The 22,219-nt window shown below is 39.0% G+C and overlaps 1 protein-coding gene across 2 annotated transcripts in view; it reads right to left on the minus strand.

Annotated features, from left to right (window-relative positions):
- Positions 1-6,636: 6,636 nt before the first annotated feature.
- CNMD (chondromodulin) overlaps positions 6,637-22,219 on the minus strand; it is a 35,912-nt gene continuing 20,329 nt past the window's right edge. The window contains exons 5-7 of one of the 2 annotated variants that reach the window (XM_007960502.3): positions 15,938-16,091; positions 11,757-11,923; positions 6,637-7,159 (exon numbers count right to left, since the gene is read on the minus strand). In XM_007960502.3, coding sequence (XP_007958693.1) covers positions 6,947-7,159; positions 11,757-11,923; positions 15,938-16,091 — 534 coding nt within the window. In that variant the 3' untranslated portion in view covers positions 6,637-6,946. Of the gene's footprint in view, positions 7,163-11,756; positions 11,924-15,937; positions 16,092-22,219 lie in introns of both variants that reach the window. The other variant, XM_007960501.3, reaches the window with a different exon arrangement.

Consider the following 22,219-nt stretch of genomic DNA (forward strand, 5'->3'; position numbering starts at 1 on the left):
GCCTCGTTTATGCCTCTATGATGACACCTCATGGTGTCACATATTTTAGGGTTAGTTGCGTCTGTGTCTGTTTTACCTCATGTGTCTTGGTCAGTGTTACTTAAGCTTTGGATTTTTGATACCTAGCATAGTGTCTTTCACATAGTATGTACTCAAATATTGGAAGTTATTCATCCCAAACTGTAGTGTTTAAAACTGTTTTTTTTTTTTTTTTTTTTAAATCAGCCCCTTAAAGTGGATCATGTATTTGTCAATGTAAGTAGAATAGTGATTTTTTTTAAAAAAAGATGAGGTCTTGCTTTTTTGCTCAGGCTGGAGTTGAGATACCATTTTTTGGAGGGGTGTCCTGAGTTTTTAAATTTATTTATTTATTTACTTATTTTTTAAGGTAAGGTCTTGCTCTTTGCCCAGGCTGGAATGTAATGGCATGGTCACAGCTCACTACAGCCTCCATCTCCTGAGCTCAAGCAATCCTTCCTCAGCCTCCTGAGTAGTTGGGACCACAGGTATGTGCCACCACTCCCAGCTAATTTTTAAATTTTGTGTAGAGATGGGTTCTCCCTACATTGCCCAGGTTGGTCTCTCAAACTCCTGAGCTCAAACAGTCCTCCCACCTTGGCCTCCCAAAGTGTTGGGATTATAGGCGTAAGCCACCGTGCCTGGCTGATTTTTGTTTTGTTTTGTTTTTCAATGGAACAGACTGAAGTTTACTTTTTAACTAGGTTAGCCCTCCATTCATAAAAAAGTTATGAGCCCAAATGTCTTGGGTAGAGTACAGGGGAGGCCAGATCTTAAAAGCCAGGCATGGAATTAGGTTTGAGCATATATAGCAATCTGGAAACAGAGAGTGAGTCAATTTATAAGCATTCCAGTCTTTGGAGACAAAAGTCTGAATTGCTCCCCAGTCCATTTTTTTTCTGGAATCCCCGAAGAAATTTTGAGAAGTTGAATACTAGAAAGCCCTCTTTGATGAGGGTTGTATACTTTATTTTTAAACAGTATTAACACCCTTTGAGGCCCTTGAAGTCTTTGCTGTCAAAAACCATATACTTTTTCTTTGAGTGGGCTTTTACTTTAAGGTATGTAATAGAATAATATAGGTAACTGAAAAAGAAATTAGTTCATGACATCTACTCATTCATTTATTCACTCAGCAAATATTCATTGACTGCCAAATATGCGTCAGACACTGAGCTAGGTGCTAGATACTAGGTAAACAAAATTCCCTGCCTTCATGGAGCTTAGCTTGTGGTGGTGGAAAGAAGCCCTCAGCCTGAATACTCAACTTAGTTGTCTGCCCTTTCTTGACACATTAAACTGTAGGTAATGGCATATGTGAGTCTAATCTTTGTTTAGCAAAGCTGTTTCTTGTTCTGGAATGTAAGTACAGTTACAACAGAATAAGTACCAAGGCAAGATTGGAGAATGACCAGTTGTGAACAGGGACTTAGGAATATGTGTAGCATAGGATTTTTTTTTAGAGTTGTTAAAATCAGATCAACAGAGCATGTTTTTATGGGCCATCTACCAAGACTAGGGGTAGCTTTGGAACCTCTTATTCTCTGGAATGCAAACATGTATTTGCATTCCATCCACTGTCAATATGAGGAGACAAAAACAAAGTCAGGATTTTAGAGCTAGAATGGATCTTAAATACTATGTAGTCCAAACCTTTGGTTTTACAGATGCACTTTTTCCAGAGTGCTGTCATCTCATATACTTTTTTATTTGTAACAGGTTTTTAATGTAACTCACTCAGATAGTTGGCAATAGACTCTCTCTTAAAACTTATTTATCCTAATTTTTTTTTTAAGAGACAAGTTTTGCTCTGCTGTCCAGGCACACAGTAGCTCAATCATAGCTCACTGTAACCTCCAACTCCAGGAGTAAAGTGATCCTCCCGCCTCAGCCTCCCAAGTAGCTGGGACTACACTACTAGTGCACTAAGCTGATTTTTAAATTTTTTTTGTAGAGACAGGGTCTTGCGGTGTTGCCCAGGCTGCTCTCTCAACTCCTGGCCTCAAGTAATCCTTTTCGCCTTGGCTTCCCAAAGTGCTGGGATTACAAGCATGAGCCACCATGCTTAGCTGATGTACCCTAATCCTCTGCTGACCTTCTGATACCAAGACAACTAAAATTATAACATTGGGCAGCTATTTTGTATAATATATAGGGTAGTGGTTCTTAAGCTTATTGGTGAGTAACCCTCACTTGGGAAGCTTACGTTTAAAAATGTAGACCTTCATTACTTTCCTCCTGAGATTTTGAATCAGTACGTTTGAGAGAGGGTCCAGTAAATCTTTGTTGTGAATGAACTGATGGTGTTGAAGCAGGTGACCTGGAGGACTGCATGTAGAACACAGTGATGTCAAGGAGTAAAGGAGAGAACAGAAGTGAGATTAGCACTAATCACCTCTAATGCCTTATTTCCAGTAACGTTTAGAGAAGGGGAAAAGCTACTTGGCTTGCTCCTTTGAAGGTTTTGTTTCCCTCTTAACATGGAAAGTAAAAGGTAGAAGAGAGATGCTGAATGATCCTTTTTTTCTTCTTAACCTTGGGGGTCATTATGATTAAGTTATTGAATCCATATCACCATATGACAGCACGTGATGAAAGAAAATCAAATGTTTGTTTCAGTCGAAGTGAAACAAAATGGGAATAACTACTTGGGCAAAACACTACTTTATCACTGCTAAGATATTACTAGAACTGAGCAGAGAAAGAGTCAGAGAGCCATGACAGTACTAATTAATAATGAGGTACTATTTAGCGACTGGAATATTCTCAGATGATGCCTGTTTAATTACTCATAGGTGCTAAGTGAATGTTAAAAATTACGGTGCTGGTTGAATAGGCAGAGTAGAACTTGTGTTAGGGCACATCCCATGGAGATCTTTTTTACTACTTAATTTTTTGGAGTTACCTCAGTAACTTAACAGGCAGGAATATAGTTTTAATGGAAACGAAACCACTTGCCTTTAACAGCGTTAGTCCCGCTAAGAGGAAGTTTTTGTTTGTCTAGTTTATTACAGGTCTTTGACTTTGTCAGCATATGACAAATTTAGTATAAAAGATGGTTAATTATCTAGGCTGATGAAATATAGGCAGCTGAAAAGAAAATTCTTAGCATTCATACCTTAGAAGGAACCCTGAAGGACAGGAAGCCATAGAGATGCTGTTTTTTAAAAAAAGTAAGTTCAAGTAAATTTGCAAATGCAATGCTAGTAAAAAGTATATAGAGGTATGTCTTTCAAACTCTTGTTACTATTAGAATTTTTGTAGCCATGTGCGGAGGAGAGAAAAGGTGTTGGATTTTCTGTGGTTCTGATTCAGTTGTAAGAATTTGGTGTGAAAAGAATGTTTGCAAAGGAGCGGGCACAAAGGGGAGAACAGGAATATGAAACACAGCATCTGTAAATTACTAAATTCAGAGGGAATTTAGTGGGGGCATATCTCTTAAATGGTTTGGAATAGTTTGGTGTTTTAACCAATGACTTAATTTAACTTAGTGGGTATACTGTTTCCAGTCCCATTACTGATTTTTATCCCTCTGTGATAACATACACCCAAATAAAGACTGCTGTGTATTTGATTTTAAAACTATTAAGATGTAAAAAAGGTTCACTAAGCCAAACACCTTAGAAAATAGCCTCAGCTATTTGCTATGTTTAGATTACACATGCATAAAAGTATTTATGTATAGACGTACTTACCTTACACAGTAAGTACCTAAAAATTGTAAATTGAATACTTTTGAATGTAAGCAGTTGAAGTAAAACCTGTAGTGAGTTCTTCAGTCAGTCAACACTAAACCTGTTTTATAAATTCCATGCTAGTATTATACTGGACTTTCTCAAAATGAAGCACACCTATATATGCATATAGTATATGAGCATGCATATATGTACAGAAGCCCTTCAAAAGGAGTTCAGCTTTTATAAACACCAAAACACTCTCTGCCTGTAAATGTTCTTGCTGAAATTTGTATCATTAACTCTCAAATTTACATCTTCATGTTTGAGATACACTTTTAGGACTGTCTGTGCATGTAGACTTTGGTCAACTCCTTCCTCCTCCCTCAGTAAATCAGTTAACTTAAAAAATATATTGTGACCATTTTTATAAAATACATGTTCATAAAACAGATTAACATATTTAGCTTATACAGAAATAAAATTAAGTCAAGCCACTCTCACAAAGAATTTCTATTTTGTAAAAATGTAGCTTGTATTTCAGTATAATAAAATCTGATGTAAGAAACTGTTGAGTGGGTTAAGTGGTTATTCTTAGTATATCTGTTTTTTTAGTGTCACAGTTATTTGAGGTGTTGGTGGAAGGGGAGGTGTAAAAACATAAGTTTTTGCAGCCGGAAAACAAAAAGAAAACATTTTCGGTATGCTGACTAAATGGCGGTTGTCACATTTTTCCTTCCATTCCAAGTCAAACTAGGACCTTGAAATCTAATTTGAGATGTTCCATCAGGATTGGCTTGTACCACTACTGAGAATTAAGTGAGTCCCTGTAATAAAGTACCAGTAAGTCATATGTCCATACACACATGCTAACTTTTCAGTCAAGATTCAGCACAGCAAACTGGGCTGTATTTGCAACTTTTAGACTGGCCTGGTTTAAAGTAATTTGGGAAATTAGTACCAAGTTGTGAAGAAGTTTGTAATTCTTCCCTGTTGCAGTCTCTTCCTTTATTGAATGCTCATCTGTCCACTTCTCTTTCAAAGTAGACCCTTATTTTCATCCTTGAATACAATTTAAGTCTCCTTTGTCATTCCTGTCCTTAATCCAACCTTGAATTTTTCCTCTGTTTTTAAATCATCCTGATTTTTTTTCTGTTAAACTGATGTCCTTGGGTATTTAGTGACATTTCATAACATAACATAATCCCTTTACCTGTTAGAAGTAAATTATCCATCTCCTATATTTTCATCTAATTATGAAGCTTTGAAAGGGAGCATCTTTTCAAAAGGCAACCTTTCCTTATGACCTGCTGTCCTTATTAAGATGCCTCTTTGGACTGTATGGCACCTGCTCAGTTTTCACATGGGAAGCCACCAAGGGGGATTCATCTAAGGTGAAAACCAGCTTCCTCCTTGCCTGCAACTTTTCATTGGTTCCCTATTTCCTACACACACACACACACACACACACGATATCCCCAAATTATGATATCCCCAAATTAACATGCCACTTGAAGCTTCTGCCTACGTTTCCATCTTGATATTTCCTACCCTGACCTGAATGCTGTTTTCCTGCTTGTACCATGCAGCTTTACACCTCTGGTCTTACTCAAACTCCTTCTGCCTGGAATGCAAATCTCTCACCTTCACTTGGCTAACTCCTGCTCATCCTTGAAAATCTAGAGAGTAGGCATTCTCCAAGGAGCCCATTGCCTCCATCTTTATCAAGGCTTTGTCTGGTGTGCTGAACCCTGATTATCTGTATCTCTCATGAGACCATATGCTCTTCTGGGCTGGGATCACTAAATCATTCTCTTTATTTTTAGAACCCAGTACAGGTTGCTGAGCCATGGGGGTGGGAGATGATATGCATAACCATTGGCGCATATTTCTTTAGTTAATAGAGTAACAACAGTTTTAAAGACTAAACATGTTAAATTCGTAGCTGTAGGAAGTAGCTGCTTCCTGAGAACAGTGTGACCATTACATGTCATTGTGGTGTCTTTCCTTCATCTCTTTTCTCCAGAGACCTAGGCTTGCTGGGTATTTCATTAAATGGAGGGATCTGAGTGTTCACCTGAAAACCAAGTTTTAAAAATTGTATCATTATAGACTTTAATTGGAAAACACCAGTATTAGGGATTTACTGTGGAATACACAGTAATAAGGTGTATTCTGAATATGAGAGTGTAGTGAGATCATGGCATCAAGACCTTTCTATCATCTCAGAATCCTGTGTTTTGGAAAACTTACTTTTATTTTCCTTAGGAAATTTGTTTATCTCTCAAACTGTGGGATGCAAAACTGAAATGTCAAAAATATAAAATACCTGCTCATCTTCTTGATCTAGTATTTCAATTTCTAAAGACAGTCCTTGTTCCTGAGAGACTTTCTTTATGTTATTATACATAAATAAGCCATTCCTCCTCAGCTGTATCTGCCAAGCAACGCTCTCAGCCCTGTTACTAGGAGAGTAACTTACTGGTAATTGGACTACAGCCGCAGCCTGATTTGTACTACAAAGGTAAAAATCATTATGCTGCTTCATGCCCAGTGATCACTTATTGAAAACAGATTGAGAAAGGTGTGAAGACCTGTTTTTCAGAATGTCAATAAAGTCCTTCCTCCCCACAAGTCTGATTTATCTTTGACTGCATTTTTCTTTATCCTAGTGCTCTTTTCCTGGAGGTGACTCTTAACACAGGTCACATGCCAGTGCACTCAAATAATTCCCCATGAGCTTCCACATTGAGGCTAAAAATGTTCACTTTTAGATAGATTCCATTATATATCCTTTCCTTTTTATGTGTTTTTATCTGGGAATTCTGGGGGCACATTTACAAGAGGAAGAGCAAAAAAGATTAAGAACAATTGAGGAATTCTGTACAAACAACGACTTATTTTCATCATGACAATTAAAAGGAGCTCAAGTGTACGATTGAGATTTTTGACAAATTGTAAATTTTCATGTTTATTTCAAAATAGCTTTGGAAGATATAAGCAAGGGAAGACTTATGGCAAAGCAAAGCAAAAAATGACAAATAATAAAGGGGTTATGGCATTTTAGACTTGAACTACCCTTTCAGTACATTTGCACATACTAAAGTTCTGGAAAATTCTGTTAAGAGTGTCAAGAATAACCGCTCAGAGTGTAAAAATATTTTGTGGTCCCATCAGCATCAGCATGCCTTATGCTTCTTTGGTTGTCTCTTCAGCTAGTTCTTATTTTACAGCACATGATACATGAAGTGATTTCACACCATGCCCAAGATGCGGGCCACCCACCAGCTACAAGGCATGATGACTCTGCAGGCCGAACGGCAACCTTGATAATTATAAGGCCATGGGTAATAGCCCCCCAGGGGTTCACAGATCTTCTGGCAGTGGGTGTAGCTCCGCCTACATTCTATACAACAGATTCCTTCATGATCCAGTCTAGGGTCGAATGTCATGCTTTCCCCTTCCTGCTGCTGTGAAATAAAAGATAATTATTTGTGATAACTGCATAATGAGAAGGTCATAGCATGCATGTTATTTTTAAATAAGATTCTGAATTTTTCACTGCTACAAGATACTGTAATCTGCTGTAAAGAGTTTTGATCTTGTTTACCTGCTGTCATTCATAATTCCTTTTGACACCAAGGAATCTACACCTATCTCACCTGTCACTGACTAGAAAGTTGTTTTGTCTTTTAAAATGATATCCTGAAGTTTCTCCATGCCTTTAATGAACCATGGTTACCACTCAGTAACTCAGCTTGTTTTAAGTAGGAAAGCAAGAAAGGAAGCATTATGATAAAAAGTAGCATTTCTGCCACTGCTAATTCTGTCAGTGGAATGCTTGTGACTTCTTGCAGTAATGGCTTCCAGGCTCTTTAGAAGCACATTTTGAAACTCATCAATCTAGGCTAAAGACAGATTTCAGTTCCAGTTACACTGGCTCTGAGAACACTGTCAAGTCATTTAGTTTCTCCTGCTTTCATTTCAGTAACAGAATGGGGATGTTATCTCTATAGGGACAAAGGGGTCTCCGGAAAAGATTCCACAAAAACATGTAAAATTCAAGACCTTAAACTTTACCTTCTAGTTTTTTATGTAAGTATAGTTATATGAACACAAGATTATATTGAAGTAAAAATCTCCATCTTCACTGCTGGTGAGATTACAGAACTGGAAGGAACTCCCATCCCTCCAACCCTGCCCAGTTTACATATCTGGTTTTCCTTTTGGGGGGATTCTAAGGGTAGAGATTCTGCATTATTTTTAATATAGTATTGAAGTACATTCCCAAGAAGCCCTTATCTTTAAATTCTTGATTCAATTTAAGCCTCTTTCTTAAAGTTAGCTGATTCTGGTGTTGAAACAAAAAGTCTTTAATCATAATTTGGGATGGGGAGGAAGTTATTAAAAATTTCAGCCAGGCACAGTGGCTCACACCTGCAATCCCAGCACTTTGGGAGGCTGAGGCAGGTGGATCACCTGAGGTCAGGAGTTTGAGACCAGCCTGGCCAACATGGTGAAACCAACCCCATCTCTACTAAAAAATACAAAAAAATTAGCCAGGCGTGGTTGGTGGACACCTGTAATTCCAGCTACTCAGGAAGCTGAGGTAGGAGAATCTTCTGAACCAGGAGGCGGAAGTTGAAGTGAGATTGTGCCATTGCACTCCAGCCTGGATAACAAGAGTGAAACTGTCTTGGAAAAAAAAAAATTTCAACCATACTGGAGAGTACAGGAAAAAAAATATATTGAATACCAGTAGACTCATCTAGATTGGACAATTGCTAACCTATTGTCAAATTTGCTTTTCCCCTTCCTGCAACAGCAAAAGATAGGGAAATAATGTCCATCAAAACAAAACTAGTATTTTAAAGTGAATTCTGAAGTGAGTTTAAAGAGAATTGGAGGAATTGTGACATTTCATCCATAAATAATTAGAATGTGCCCCCCAAAATAAGGATGTTTTCCTAAATTTACAACCAGATTACCATTATCACAAAATTAACGTGATCTGATACAACCTATATTCAAATTATGTCATCAAAATATTTATTATCTTACTCCTAAAGCATTCGTTTTTTAATTCATCAGACTCTCTCTGTTCTTTGCCTTATTTCTTGAATAGGTTAATCTGGGACAGCAAAAAGACAACAACCTCATTTATTAATTATGGGGCAGGGAGAGTTAAAAGGTCTGTCGGTTGAGGCACTTCCTTATCTGAGGGTCTGACAAAGTTTTAGGATTGAAAGGTTGGGAGGAAATCTCATGTTGTTACCCTAAGATACATTTTTTTAAAGGAATAACTGAAGGACTGAGATCATGGAGATAAATGCTTTGAAAACATTTCTGCTTAAAGTCCAACATATAATAAAGGAAAAAATTGATATAATTGGAGTTTTTCAAGGGATACAGGTCACTCAAGACTGGATCCAAGGCAAAGTCACATCCTGCCCATCTGTAAAGGGATTGATGCCCTCACCCCTTGAGCCAGATTCAGCCAGCCCAGCTCCCCAGGGAATAAACAATATTAAATTTTGTTCATCTATTCAGATTCTTTTTTTTCTTCTTCAAGCTAAGATAGTATTATGGTGTCCTGAATTTTATGATAAGCCTTTGGTTATTTAGAAAATACTTTTTGCTCCAAGGTTTTCTAAAATATTTTTAAAATGATAAACTAGGAAATATATCGACAACACCTGAAATAGTGTTGGACTGAATAGGCTACATAGAAAAACGTGCAAGTGACTTAGTATAAGAAAAGATGCTCACCCTTACGCATGATTAAAGACAAGCAGGATAGACCACCAGGAGATAAAATTTACACCCAAGAGATTGGTGAAAGTTTTTTTTAAGTTTGATAATAAGTGGGTCCTTCCATTACTGTTTGCAGACATATAGCTGATGTAATTTCTTGAAAGGCAATTTGGTATCCTCCATTAAAATGTAAATCTACTTCAATGCAGCAGACTCATGCTTCAGTATTTATGCTAAACATAGACTTCCGTGTGTGTACAAAGCGGCACAATACTAATAGCTAACATTGAGAAAGTTACTGTTCACCTGTGTGTCCCAAGCCTTGTGCTAAGAGCTCCACCTGCATTACCTTGATTTACTGTTGATAATCCTGTACAAATCCTGTAAGTCATGTACAAGATTGTATCCTGTAGCAGTATTTGCAAACAGCAAAAGACGGAAATAATTTATAGTCATGAAAGCATAACTAAATTTCTGTACATTTATGTATACAATGAATTACTATTAAATGAATAGTAGTCATTAAATGAATGAGGTACTGTGTAGGAAAACAGTCTCCAAAATACTGTAACTGGAAAGAGAGCAAGGTATAAAAGTTTTGTGTTAAAACTTTTTTTGTGTTAGAAGTGTGTGTGCTTGTGTCTGTGTGTACTTAAGCAAAGACACTGGACAAATACTCATTGTTAATAGGTTGCTTTGGGGAGGGTGTCTTGGGTGGAAGGAAAACACTTCATAGTATATCTTTTGTACTGTTTTTTAAAAAATTTCTGCATGTATTTTTAAATTTTATTTATTTTTTAGTTGAAGTCTCGCTCTGTCACCCACACTGGAGTGCAGTGGCACAATCTTGGCTCACTGCAACCTCAGTCTCCTGGGTTCAAGCACTTCTCCTACCTTAACCTCCCGAGTAGCTGAGACTACAGGTGCGCGACACTGTGCTCGCTAATTTTTTGTATTTTTAATAGAGATGGGGTTTCACCATGTTGGCCAGGCTGGTCTTGAACTCCTCACCTCAGGTGAACTGCCCACTTCGGCCTCCCAAAGTGTTGGGATTACAGGTGTGAGCCACCGTGCCCAGCCCGTATTTTTTATTTTAAAAGCTAGCTACAAATAAATACTTATTCTGCTTTTTCACCCCCTGAAAAGTATAATGGTAAATACTTTGTGGAAGATTTGAGTTTTTAGCATCTTTGTGTCATCCTCACAAACATCACTTTTTAGTGTTTCAGCCTAAAGCGTTTTACATCTAACTGTGGGTCTATCCTCTAACTGGACTGAGAGCCCCTGAGGGCAGAAGGTTCTCCTGACTGACTGTGCACAGAGCCTGGGAAAGAGCAGGTGCCTAAATGACTGTCTGTTGAATGAATGAATAAAGTGGATATAAAGGGGGAAGGAGAATACTTCCATATGTTTCCTCCAGGGAGCACTCTAGGAAACATTTTCAAATAATCAAATTTCTCATATGAATTTGTTTTCATGAATTTGCCTGTGACTCAAAAAAGAGAGCACAGAAAACAACTGAATAAGGGTTACCAGCCAATCAGGATTTTACACTACAGAGGTAATGCTTAAGTGTTCTTACCCTTAATTACAAGCCTTACAACAGGCTGGGCGCAGTGGCTCACGCCTGTAATCCCAACAACACCTTGGGAGGCCAAGGCAGGTGGATCACCTGAGGTCAAGAGTTCGAGAACAGCCTGCCCAACATGGTGAAACCCTGTCTCTACCAAAAAAGAAAAATACAAAAACTTAGCCAGGCATGGTGGCGGACACCTGTAATCCCAGCTACTTGGGAGTCTGAGGCAGGAGAATTGCTTGAACCTGGGAGGCGGAGGTTGCAGTGAAACAACAACAAAAAAACTTTGCAACAAATGAAAATGTATTTTTAAAATAATTGAATAAAAGTCTAAGTTGAATACCTAAATGCTCGTTTGAAACCTCACGTACAAACACCATTTCGGCACTATTTTTTTTGAGACCCAGTTTCGCCCTGTCACCCAGGCTGGAGTGCAGTGGCCTGATCTCGGCTCACTGCAACCTCTGCCTCCTGGGTTCGAGCGATTCTCCTGCCTCAGCCTCCGGAGTAGCTGGGATTACAGGCGTGTGCCACCATGCCTGGCTAATTTTTTGTATTTTTAGTAGAGACAGGGTTTCACCATGTTGGCCAGGTTGGCCTCGAACTCCTGACCTCGTGATCCGCTCACCTCTGCCTCCCAAAGTGCTAGGATTACAGGTGTAAGCCACCGCACCTGGCCTTGGCACTATATTTAATGCATTTCTCTAATCATGTCATAAAGCACCGGAACGCACGTGATAAGGATTATCGGGATTGAAGGCTTGTGAGTCCTCTTGAACGCTGGGTCTGGTTTCATTATTCAGTCTTCCAGCGCCTGGGTTGCCCTGTGGTCCGTTGTGTGGTCTTTTAGTGGTAGTTGGAACAATTTTTCTTACCACTTCTCTTCTTTCCCTCTGGATTTCTGCAAAAATTTCCGTAAGTTAATCCCTTTATTTGAATAATTAAGGAAATTAGATCTGTGTTTATCAGGGTGAAAAACATAAGAAAAGGATATCAAAGGTGCATAACCAGATGGTTTAAAATTTTTGTACTGATGTTTGTAATAATAAAGCATGTTTTAGAGTCTTGGGCTAATAGTTAAACATACAGATAATCCGAATTTGGTTTTGTAATACTAATTGAGGACGACATTGTAAGATGGCCTGGCAAACCTCAACACCACCTCCCCGCTTTCTTTTGGTCTGCCTTCGCTACTGGGGCTGAGAAAGTAAAACACCACTCATTTCCCCAGCTTCCTTTGCAATTAGAAGTGGCCAGGTGAGACATATCTGACCAGGGAGACATCAGCAGAATATGCTAGTGCAGTTTCTGGGAAGCCTTTTGCTTTCTTGGTAAAAGGGGACAGACAGGCTTCTCTGTCTTGTTTTTCCTTTCTTGAACACAGATGTGATATCTGGAGTTATAAGAGTCAACTTGTGACTATGAAGTGATAGGCATCATAAGCCAGCATGCTACAGGTAGTAAAATGGTAACTGGGAAGAGACTTGATGGTATCATTGAGTAGCAGGTAGTGTCAAAAACCTTCTCTCTCTAGACTTCTGGCTATATGAAAAAAATAAACCTGTGTTTGTTGAAACCACTGTTGATCAAATATTCTGTTAATTGTAGCCCTAAGTATTCCTAATGGATTGACTATATCAGTATAAAGCTTTACAGTTTGCAAGGGAAATATCTTGGTTTATTCTTTTTAAAAATCCTATGGGATAGAAAAAGCAAATGCTTTTATATATGAGGGTATCAAGCCTCAGAAAGGCCTAGTGACTTGGCCAAGATCACAGAATGGTTGGCATAGCTAGGTGCCCAGCGTGAACACCCTGGGTCTAGTTTACCACACAGCCTCATGGGTCCCGCAGTGGGGCTGATGGCTGCCAATTAACAAAAATACAGGCCAGGAGCAGTAGCTCACGCCTGTAATCCCAGCACTTTGGGAGGCTGAGGTGGGCGGATCACCTGAGGTCAGGAGTTCGAGACCAGCCTAGTCAACATGGTGAAACTCCATCTCTACTAAAAATACAGTAATTAGCCGGGCGCAGTGGCAGGCACCTGTAATCCCAGCTACTCGGGAGGCTGAGACAGGAGAATCACTTGAACCCGGGTGGCAGAGGCTGCAGTGAGCCAAGATTGTGCCATTGTTCTCAAGCCTGGGTGACAAGAGTGAAACTCCATCTCAAAAAAAAGTAGAAAGTACCACACAGCTTGGATTTTGATGTCTCTCTGAGACCCAGTTTCATTATCTGTAAAATGGGGATAATAATAGTATCTAATTCATAGGGTAGTGATAGGGTTAATGAGAATCTGTCTAAAGGTTTAAACACAGTGTGTTGCATATAATAAGCACTGAACTATTAGGTGATGAGGATTATATCATGCTTTGTTATTTAGGAGAACTCAGATGTGCTTTAAAGCCATTGGTAGCTTCTACATATAGCATGGTTGGAGAGGCACAAGTGAGACCTGGATTTGATCACAGTTCTGCTTCATTTAACTAACTAAATGACCTTAGGCAAATTACTTACCTCTGTGAACCTTAGTTTCTTCATCTATAAAATGGGAACGAGTAGTTACCCCAACAGTTGTTGGCGAAGATTAAATGAGGACAAAGCGTAATGCTCTAGTGCCATGCCTGACACATAGAGCTCAGCAGGCGTCAGCTCTCCCCCTTCCCTTCTGACCTGTGTCCAGCTGTCATTTCCAGTGTCTCTGATAATACAGCTGTGTGACACTGATGACCTGCTGGCTTCAAGATCCAAGGACATGGGCCACTGGACCCTGGAGTGTGGTGCTTTTATTAGAATTAGGTGGTAGGAAGCCTGGCATCATCAGAGGGGGACTTAGTTTCTTGACTGTATTGTAAAATATAACTGTACTTATGAGAGATGGGGGGAGTCCATCTTTCATATCTATGATATTCCATTTTATGGATATATCAACATTTACCTTTCTAATCTGGGGGCATTGAGGTGTTTTCCACTTTTCTTGTGTACATAATATGTGTGATTCTTGTATGGATGTTGTGGTGATTGAATACTTAAAATGTGTTCATGCTACTGGGCTAGGAGGGACCAAACCACATCTTGAATGTGTAGGGAAGAAGCTCTTTGCCCAAGTGAGAAATTACTCACCATATCAGTTGTCTTAGCATTGCCGATAATGCTGTGTTCTGATCGCCAATGCCCACCCCATGGCCCTGCACTGGCATTTTCCATAGCATCTTGTATCATACAATTTTCTTATTTTAATTTAGTGTTTATTTGCTGTCTCCCCTTGCTACAATGCAAAACTTCTTGAGGGCATGGGTTCTTATCTATTCTATTCACGGATGCACCTCAAGTACCTACGACAAGTATATGGCACATACTAGGCCCTCATGAATGTCTGTCAAATGAGTGAATTAACTCTCTGGGTAAGAGACTTGTCCTCAGTGTGATCAGGGAGAGCCCTGACTGGTAGCGCACTGCAGACTCTCATCCTCAACTGGAAAAGGTGGGAGTTCCTGGGCGATGGAAAGTAAGAAGGCCCACCCAGGTGGTGGCAGGTGTGGAACAGAAAGCCAGAACTTGGCAAGCCATCATAGAACTGTGAGTTGTGACCACCCACAGGAGCAAGAGCAGGAATGGCAACAGCACAGCCCATTTGGCAGCCCCTCTCCTGCCCGCTTCAGCCAGCCAGCCTGTGTTGACTGAGTTTGGAATTCTTTCTTACTGAGCCTGCATATGGTCTCAAGCTCCTTCCCAGCCCGCTGTGCCGGGCAGTTACTGCCAGTGGCTTGTCACTGAATCCTATTTGCCTCACCCAGGCTAGAGAGGAGCCATCTTCTCCAGCTTTGGGACAGAATGGGACTTGTGAACCATAAGAATAAGTTAGTCATGGCAGAATCAGCGACCTGTACTTCCTAAGCCTGGTGGGTACTTTTAAAAATTGTAAAATATACATAATGAAATTTACCACGTTAACCATTTTTAAGTGTACGGTTCAGTGGCATGAAGTACATTCACACTGCCGTGCAATCATCACCACCATCTAGAACATGTTTCATCTTGCAAAACATGAAACTGTACCTATTAAACACTAACTGCCCAGTCTTTTCCCTGCGTGCCCACCAAGCTTAGTGGTTTTAAAGGCCTATATTTTCTTTATTTCCATGCTGCTGTCTGCTAGTGTTCCATAAAATCTTTCAGAAAACATTAGCCTATCTCAGCTATGCTAGGAGAAAGGCCTTTTTTTCCCACACTTGAACCAGAGCTACAAAATAGGCCTTTGGGAGGCCAGTATGGTGACTGCAGTAGAAATAGTGAGAGAACTCGGGGGACAGGAGAAACTCAGGAGGCAGAGCGAGGTCCACCGGGCTCACCTGCCCTTCATCACCCAGAAATAGCTCAAAGATATGCTCCAGCCTAGCTGTGAACTCCAGGGAGTCTGCATTTATTTTCACTGGACTTGGAAGCTAACATTCAAGCTCTGAATTTGAGGAATCTCAGCCAATACCCACAGCAGCTTTTGGCTGTCCCATAATTCTAGGTTTGAACACAATAAAGACTCGGCAGTATGACAGTTTCTTAGTCCCTTGATTCTATGCCTTAGAAATAAAAAAATGTAAAATTGGAAGGTGCAAACAACTGAGATTAAGGGGCAGAGCAGAAAGAAGCGAGAGTGTCATAAACAAAAGCTGCAGGTAATGCCTTGGTGTTGTCTTCCCAATCTGCCTCCTGTTAACCCCACTGCTCCCTCCCTTCCCTACAATAGTCATGGGCTATTTTCCTGCTTTCATCTCTCATGCTAATTACTGAGACACTGCCACATGCATCCTGATTTATCCTCCTTGTTACATGCTCAGGCCTGTGGAGGGGCTTGGAGGAACCTCACATGCATCAACAGGGAGAGTTGTAAACAGCATTAAGATAATTTAAAATGTTACCTTTTGGATAGGTTGGTTTAAGCCAGAAAATAGGAAGGTCGCCGCAGAGTTCTAAGACCTTAGAACTCAAGAAGCTGTTGTCCTTCACAGGCTGATCTACAGCCACCCAGATAAGAGAATTTTCTTCATATTTGACTGGCATGATCTTGCCTTCCTGAAAGTAAAAACGATTGCATTTGAGCAAAGAGGACAGTGAAACATGCTGCATATTAAGAGTCACGTGTTGCTAAAAGGTTATTTTGCCTTATAAAAAATTAATGAGAATTCCGAGTGTGCGTGTATACAGTCGTGCACTTTACGGTTCTAATCTCTTCTCTTTGTAGCTCTTTTCACAATATTCAGCATGCCTCCTCCTGTTGCCCTGACTCTGGATAGCTGTACCATGTGAACATAAGTGCCCTGAGTTGAAGTGAAAATTACTTGATACCAACTTTGAGATTTAGGTTAATCTGATGTTTTTGATCAAAGATGTTTTTGAGGAAAAGCAATTGAACGAACCCTGGAATCCTACAAAGGATAGAGGAAGCCTTCATTTGAAGTGAAAATCTTGTGCGGTTTTGTTCTGCAGCTTCTGAACAACAATGGAAAAAGCAAGTGATTGCCTCTTTAATGTCTTCGGTTCAAAGTATTATTTAACATAAACCATTTCTCCATTTCCCAGCTGTAACAACACATATTTCAGATGTTCCTTGCATCAAGCACACCACTGAGATTTCAAAGTTAAACCTTGGATTTTCTTCCACAGTGAGATGCTGAGAATGGTTTGATAACCCAGGAGACAAATTTATCTTGCCAGCTTGTTCCTTTCATGTATTTATTAGTTTGCAATAGCTTGGAGAAATTAAAATGTTTTCTCCTAATTTTTAGCTAAAAGCGGTACTTCATTTATGCTTTCTCCCTCAGGCTTATGGCTGCATTAAAACAACTTAAAGTTATTGGAGGAAGCTAACAGTCAGGTAATCCAGTTATTTACCTTAAATTAAATGGCTGCATCCAGGAAATGAATGCTCTTTGAGTACTGAAGCTTTTTAAAGTTATACAAAACTGATGAAAAATTTATGAAAGCAAGTGGTACATAAATCTACCCCATCTTAGTCTAAAGTGTGTGGGGAAGAGTGGGGTGATTGGGATAATGCATATAGATGCATCCTCCACGCTAAGAATGTTAAATAAATCTTGAAGTATGTACTTTCGGTTGCCTACCCAATCTCCTTCCTCCCTCACCTGCCTTGTAACATAGTCCTTTTATTGGAAGCAGCAGTGAGCCCAGCCCCAGGAGAGACACTTGCTTTCTCTAGTTCTCCAGCAATCCGGGGTGCCCGGGTGACCAGTGCTAGCCAGCGAGATCCAGAGTATGCTGAGGGTCTGGGAGGCCTTCTGCTTTTCCTGATTAAAGGGAAGTCATGGTTGGCATTGCTCAACCTCTTTTTTCCTGACATTTTTACTTGAATGCCAACTAAGGAAGTCAGGAAGAGGTTGAGCAGTGGCAACCGATTGGAGCTGGAAGGCAAGATTTTTAAAAATCACAGAAATGCTGGCCACTGAGCCAATGCCTGCAGCCACCTGCCTCCGCATTGCTTACTGTGGAGAAAAACAGATCCCAGTTTGTGTAAGTTACTCTAAGGGTAGTTTTCTGCTACTGACAGCCAAATATATTCCTAATTCACACAAATGTATTGTCTGAATTTGTTTCTGTCCACTAGAGGATCCATTATGCATGACATAAACAACTGAAACACACGACAAATAATCTACCTCTTTGGCCTAAGAATCAGATGCAGACAAAGATTTAAATAAAAAAGTATTCACCATCATGCTGAATTTATTTACCATGGTAAATGATGGTATTTAAAAATAGTTATTTTTAATTGTTATTATTTAAAGTAACGAAAAATTGAAGATACCTAAAGTATTTAAGAATAAAAGACTTTTAAAATTATAATCATGTGATAAAGCATTATGTCCATTATAATCTACATTTTAGAAGAACTAAAGTTATGACAATAATAAGCCATACAACAGCATAATTTCACTTATGGAAAGACTATCACTCTCTCTCACACACACACACAACGGAGAAAATTCACCAAAACATTAGCATTAGCTTTTTGTGAATTATATAATTGTATGTAATTTTATTATCTATACTTTTTTTCCCTAAGATGTCCCAGTATTGAACCATTTGTACAGCCCTGAAATAAACCTTACCTTGTCATGACATGTTACTTATTCAACATATTGCTATATTCCTTTTACTCATATTTTAGTTAAGATTCTTACACCTATTTTCTTTTTTTCTTTTTAATTTTTGTGGATCTATAGTAGATATATACTTATGGGTTACCTAAGATATTTTGATACCAGCATGCAATGCATAATTACCACATGAGGGTAATTACTGCAAGCATTTATTCTTTGTTTCAAACAATTCAGTTATACTCTTAGTTTTTTTTAAATGTACAATTATTTTTTACTACCGTCTCCCTGCTGTACTAGCAAATACTAGGTCTTATTTAGTTTTTCTATTTTTTGTTCTTTATAACTATTTTTTGTGCCCATTACCATCCTCCCTTCCCCCAACCATTCCAGCCTCTGGTGATCACCCTTCTGCTCTCTATCTCCATGAGTTCAACTGTTTTAATTTTTTAAAATTATACTTTAAATTCTGGGATACATACGCAGAACGTGCAGGTTTGTTACATAGGTATACACATGCCATGGTGGTTTGCTGAACCCATCAACTCGTCATCTACATTAGATATTTCTCCTAATGCTATTCCTCCGCTAGCACCCCACTCCCTGATAGGCCCCAGTGTGTGATGTTCCCCGCCCTGTGTCCATGTGTTCTCATTATTCAACTCCTACTTATGAGTGAGAACATGCGGCGTTTGGTTTTCTGTTCCTGTGTTACTTTGCTGAGAATGATGGTTTCCAGCTTCATCCGTGTCCCTGCAAATCCGATGAACGCATCGTTTTTATGGCTGCATAGTATTCCATGGTATACATGTGCCACATTTTCTTTATCCAGTCTATCATTGATGGGCATTTGGGTTGGTTCCAAGTCTTTGCTATTGTGAATAGTGCTGCAGTAAGCATACGTATGCATGTGTCTTTATACTAGAATGATTTATAATCCTTTGGGTATATACCTAGTAGTGGGATTGCTGGGTCAAATGGTATTTCTGGTTCTAGATCTTTGAGGAATCACCAGACTGTTTTCCACAATGGTTAAACTAATTTACAGTCCCATCAACAGTGTAAAAGCATTCCTGTTCCTCCACATCCTCTCCAGCATCTGTTGTTTCCTGATTTTTTTAATGGTTGGTATTCTAACTGGCATGAGATGGTATCTCATCGTGGTTTTGATTTGCATTTCTGTAATGACCAGTGATTATGAACTTATTTTCATATGTTTGTTGGCCACATAAATGTCTTCTTTTGAGAAGTGTCTGTTCATATCCTTCACCCACTTTTTGATGGGGTTGTTTCTTTCTTGTGAATTTGTTTAAGTTCCTTGTAGATTCTGGATATTAGCCCTTTGTCAGATGGATAGATTGCAAAAATTTGTTCTCCTATTCTGTAGGTTGGCTGTTGATTTTGATGATAGTTTCTTTTGCTATGCAGAAGTTCTTTAATTTAATTAGATCCCATTTGTCAATTTTGGCTTTTGTTGCTATTGCTTTTGGTATTTTAGTCATGAAGTCTTTGCCCATGCCTATGTCCTGAATGGTATTGCCTAGGTTTTCTTCTAGGGTTTTTATGATTTTAGGACTTACATTTAAGTCTTTAATCCATCTTGAGTTAATTTTTGTACCAGGTGTAAGGAAGGGGTCCAGTTTCAGTTTTCTGCATATGGCTAGCCAGTTTTCCCAAGACCATTTATTAAATAGGGAATCCTTTCCCCATTGCTTGTTTTTGTCAGTTTTGTCAAAGATCTGATGGTTGTAGATGTGTGGCAGTATTTCTGAGGCCTCTGTTCTCTTCCATTGGTCCATATATCTGTTTTGGTACCAGTACCATGCTGTTTTGGTTACTATAGCCTTGTAGTATAGTTTGAAGTCAGGTAGCATGATGCCTCTAGCTTTGTTCTTTTTGCTTATGATTGTCTTGGCTATACAGGCTCTTTTTCAGTTCCATATGAAATTTAAAGTAGTTTTTTCTAATTCTGTGAAGAAAGTCAGTAGTAGCTTGATGGGGATAGCATTGAATCTATAAATTACTTTGGGCAATATGGCCATTTTGACAACATTGATTCTTCCTATCCATGAGCGTGGAATGTTTTTCCATTTGTTTGTGTCCTCTCTTATTTCCTTGAGCAGTGGTTTGTAGTTCTCCTTGAAGAGGTCCTTCACATCCCTTGTGAGCTGTATTCCTAGGCATTTTATTCTCTTTGTAGCAATCGTGAATGAGAGTTCACTCATGATTTGGCTCTCTATTATTGGTGTATAGGAATGCTTGTGATTTTTGTACATTGATTTTGTATCCTGAGACTTTGCTGAAGTTGCTTATCAGCTTAAAGAGATTTTATGCTGAGGCGATGGAGTTTTCTAAATATACAATCATGTAATCTGCAAAACGAGACAATTCAACTTCCTCTCCTCCTATTAGAATACCCTTTATTTCTTTCTCTTGCCTGATTGCCCTGGCCAGAACTTCCAACGCTATGTTGAATAGGAGTGGTGAGAGAGGGCATCCTTGTCTTGTGCTGGTTTTCAAAGTGAATGCTTCCAGTTTTTGCCCATTCACTATGATATTGGCTGTGGGTTTGTCATAAATAGCTCTTATTATTTTGAGATACCATCAATACCTAGTTTATTGAAGGTTTTTAGCATGAAGTGGTGTTAAATTTTATTGAAGACCTTTTCTGCATCTGTTGAGATAATCATGTGGTTTTTGTCATTGGTACTGTTTAGGTGATGGATTATATTGATTGATTTGTGTATGTTGAATCACCCTTGCATCCCAGGGATGAAGCTGACTTGATCGTTGTGGATAAGCTTTTTGATATGCTGCTGGATTCAGTTTGCCAGTATTTTATTGAAGATTTTTGCATTGATGTTCATCAGGGATATTGGCCTGAAATTTTCTTTTTTTGTTGTGTCTCTGCCAGGTTTTAGTATCAGAATGATGCTGGTCTCATAAAATGAGTTAGGGAGGAGTCCCTCTTTTTATATTTTTTGGAATAGTTTCAGAAGGAACGGTACCAGCTCTTCTTTGTACCTCTGGTAGACTTTGGCTGTGAATATGTCTGGTCCTGGACTTTTTTTGGTTGGTAGGCTATTAATTACTGCCTCAGTTTCAGACTTTGTTATTTGACTTCTTCCTGGTTTAGTCTTGGGAGGGTGTATGTGTCCAGGAATTTACCCATTTCTTCTAAATTTTCTAGTTTATTTGTGTAGAGGTGTTGATAGTATGGTAGTTTGTATTTCTGTGGGATCAGTGGTGATACCCCTCTTACCATTTTTTATTATGTCTATTTGATTCTTCTCTCTTTTCTTCTTTATTAGTCTGGCTAGTGGTCTATTTTGTTAATCTTTTCCAAAAAACCAGCTCCTGGATTCAATGATTTTTGGAAGGGTTTTTCATATCTCTATCTCCTTCAGTTCTGCTCTGATCTTAGTTATTTCTTGTCTTCTGCTAGCTTTTGAATTTGTTTGCTCTTGCTTCTCTAGTTCTTTTTAATCGTGATGTTAGGGTGTCAATTTTAGATCTTCCCTGCTTTCTCCTGTGGGCATTTAGTGCTATAAATTTCCCTCTCAACATTGCTTGAGGTGTGTCCCAGAGATTCTGGTACATTGTGTTTTTGTTCTCATTGATTTCAAAGAACATCTTTCTTTCCGCCTTCATTTCGTTATTTACCCAGTAGTCATTCAAGAGCAGGTTGTTCAATTTCCATTTAGTTGTGCAGTTTTGAGTGAGCTTCTTAATCCTGAGTTCTAATTTGATTGTACTGTGGTCTGAGAGACTGTTATGATTTCTGTTCTTTTGCATTTGCTGAAGAGTGCTTTTCTTCCAATTATGTGTTCAATTTTAGAATAATTGAGATGTGGTGCTGAGAAGAATGTATATTCTGTTGATTTGGGGTGGAGAGTTCTGTACATGTCTATTAGGTCTGCTTGGTCCAGAGCTGAGTTCAAGTCCTGAATATCCTTGTTAATTTTCTGTCTCATTGATCTGTCTAATATTGAAAGTGGGGTGTTAAAGTCTCCCACTATTATTATGTGGGAGTCTAAGTCTCTTTGTAGGTCTCTAAGAAACTTGCTTTATGGATCTGGGTGCTCC

The sequence above is a fragment of the Chlorocebus sabaeus genome, chromosome 3 (assembly GCF_047675955.1).
Source record: "Chlorocebus sabaeus isolate Y175 chromosome 3, mChlSab1.0.hap1, whole genome shotgun sequence".
NCBI lineage: Eukaryota > Metazoa > Chordata > Mammalia > Primates > Cercopithecidae > Chlorocebus > Chlorocebus sabaeus.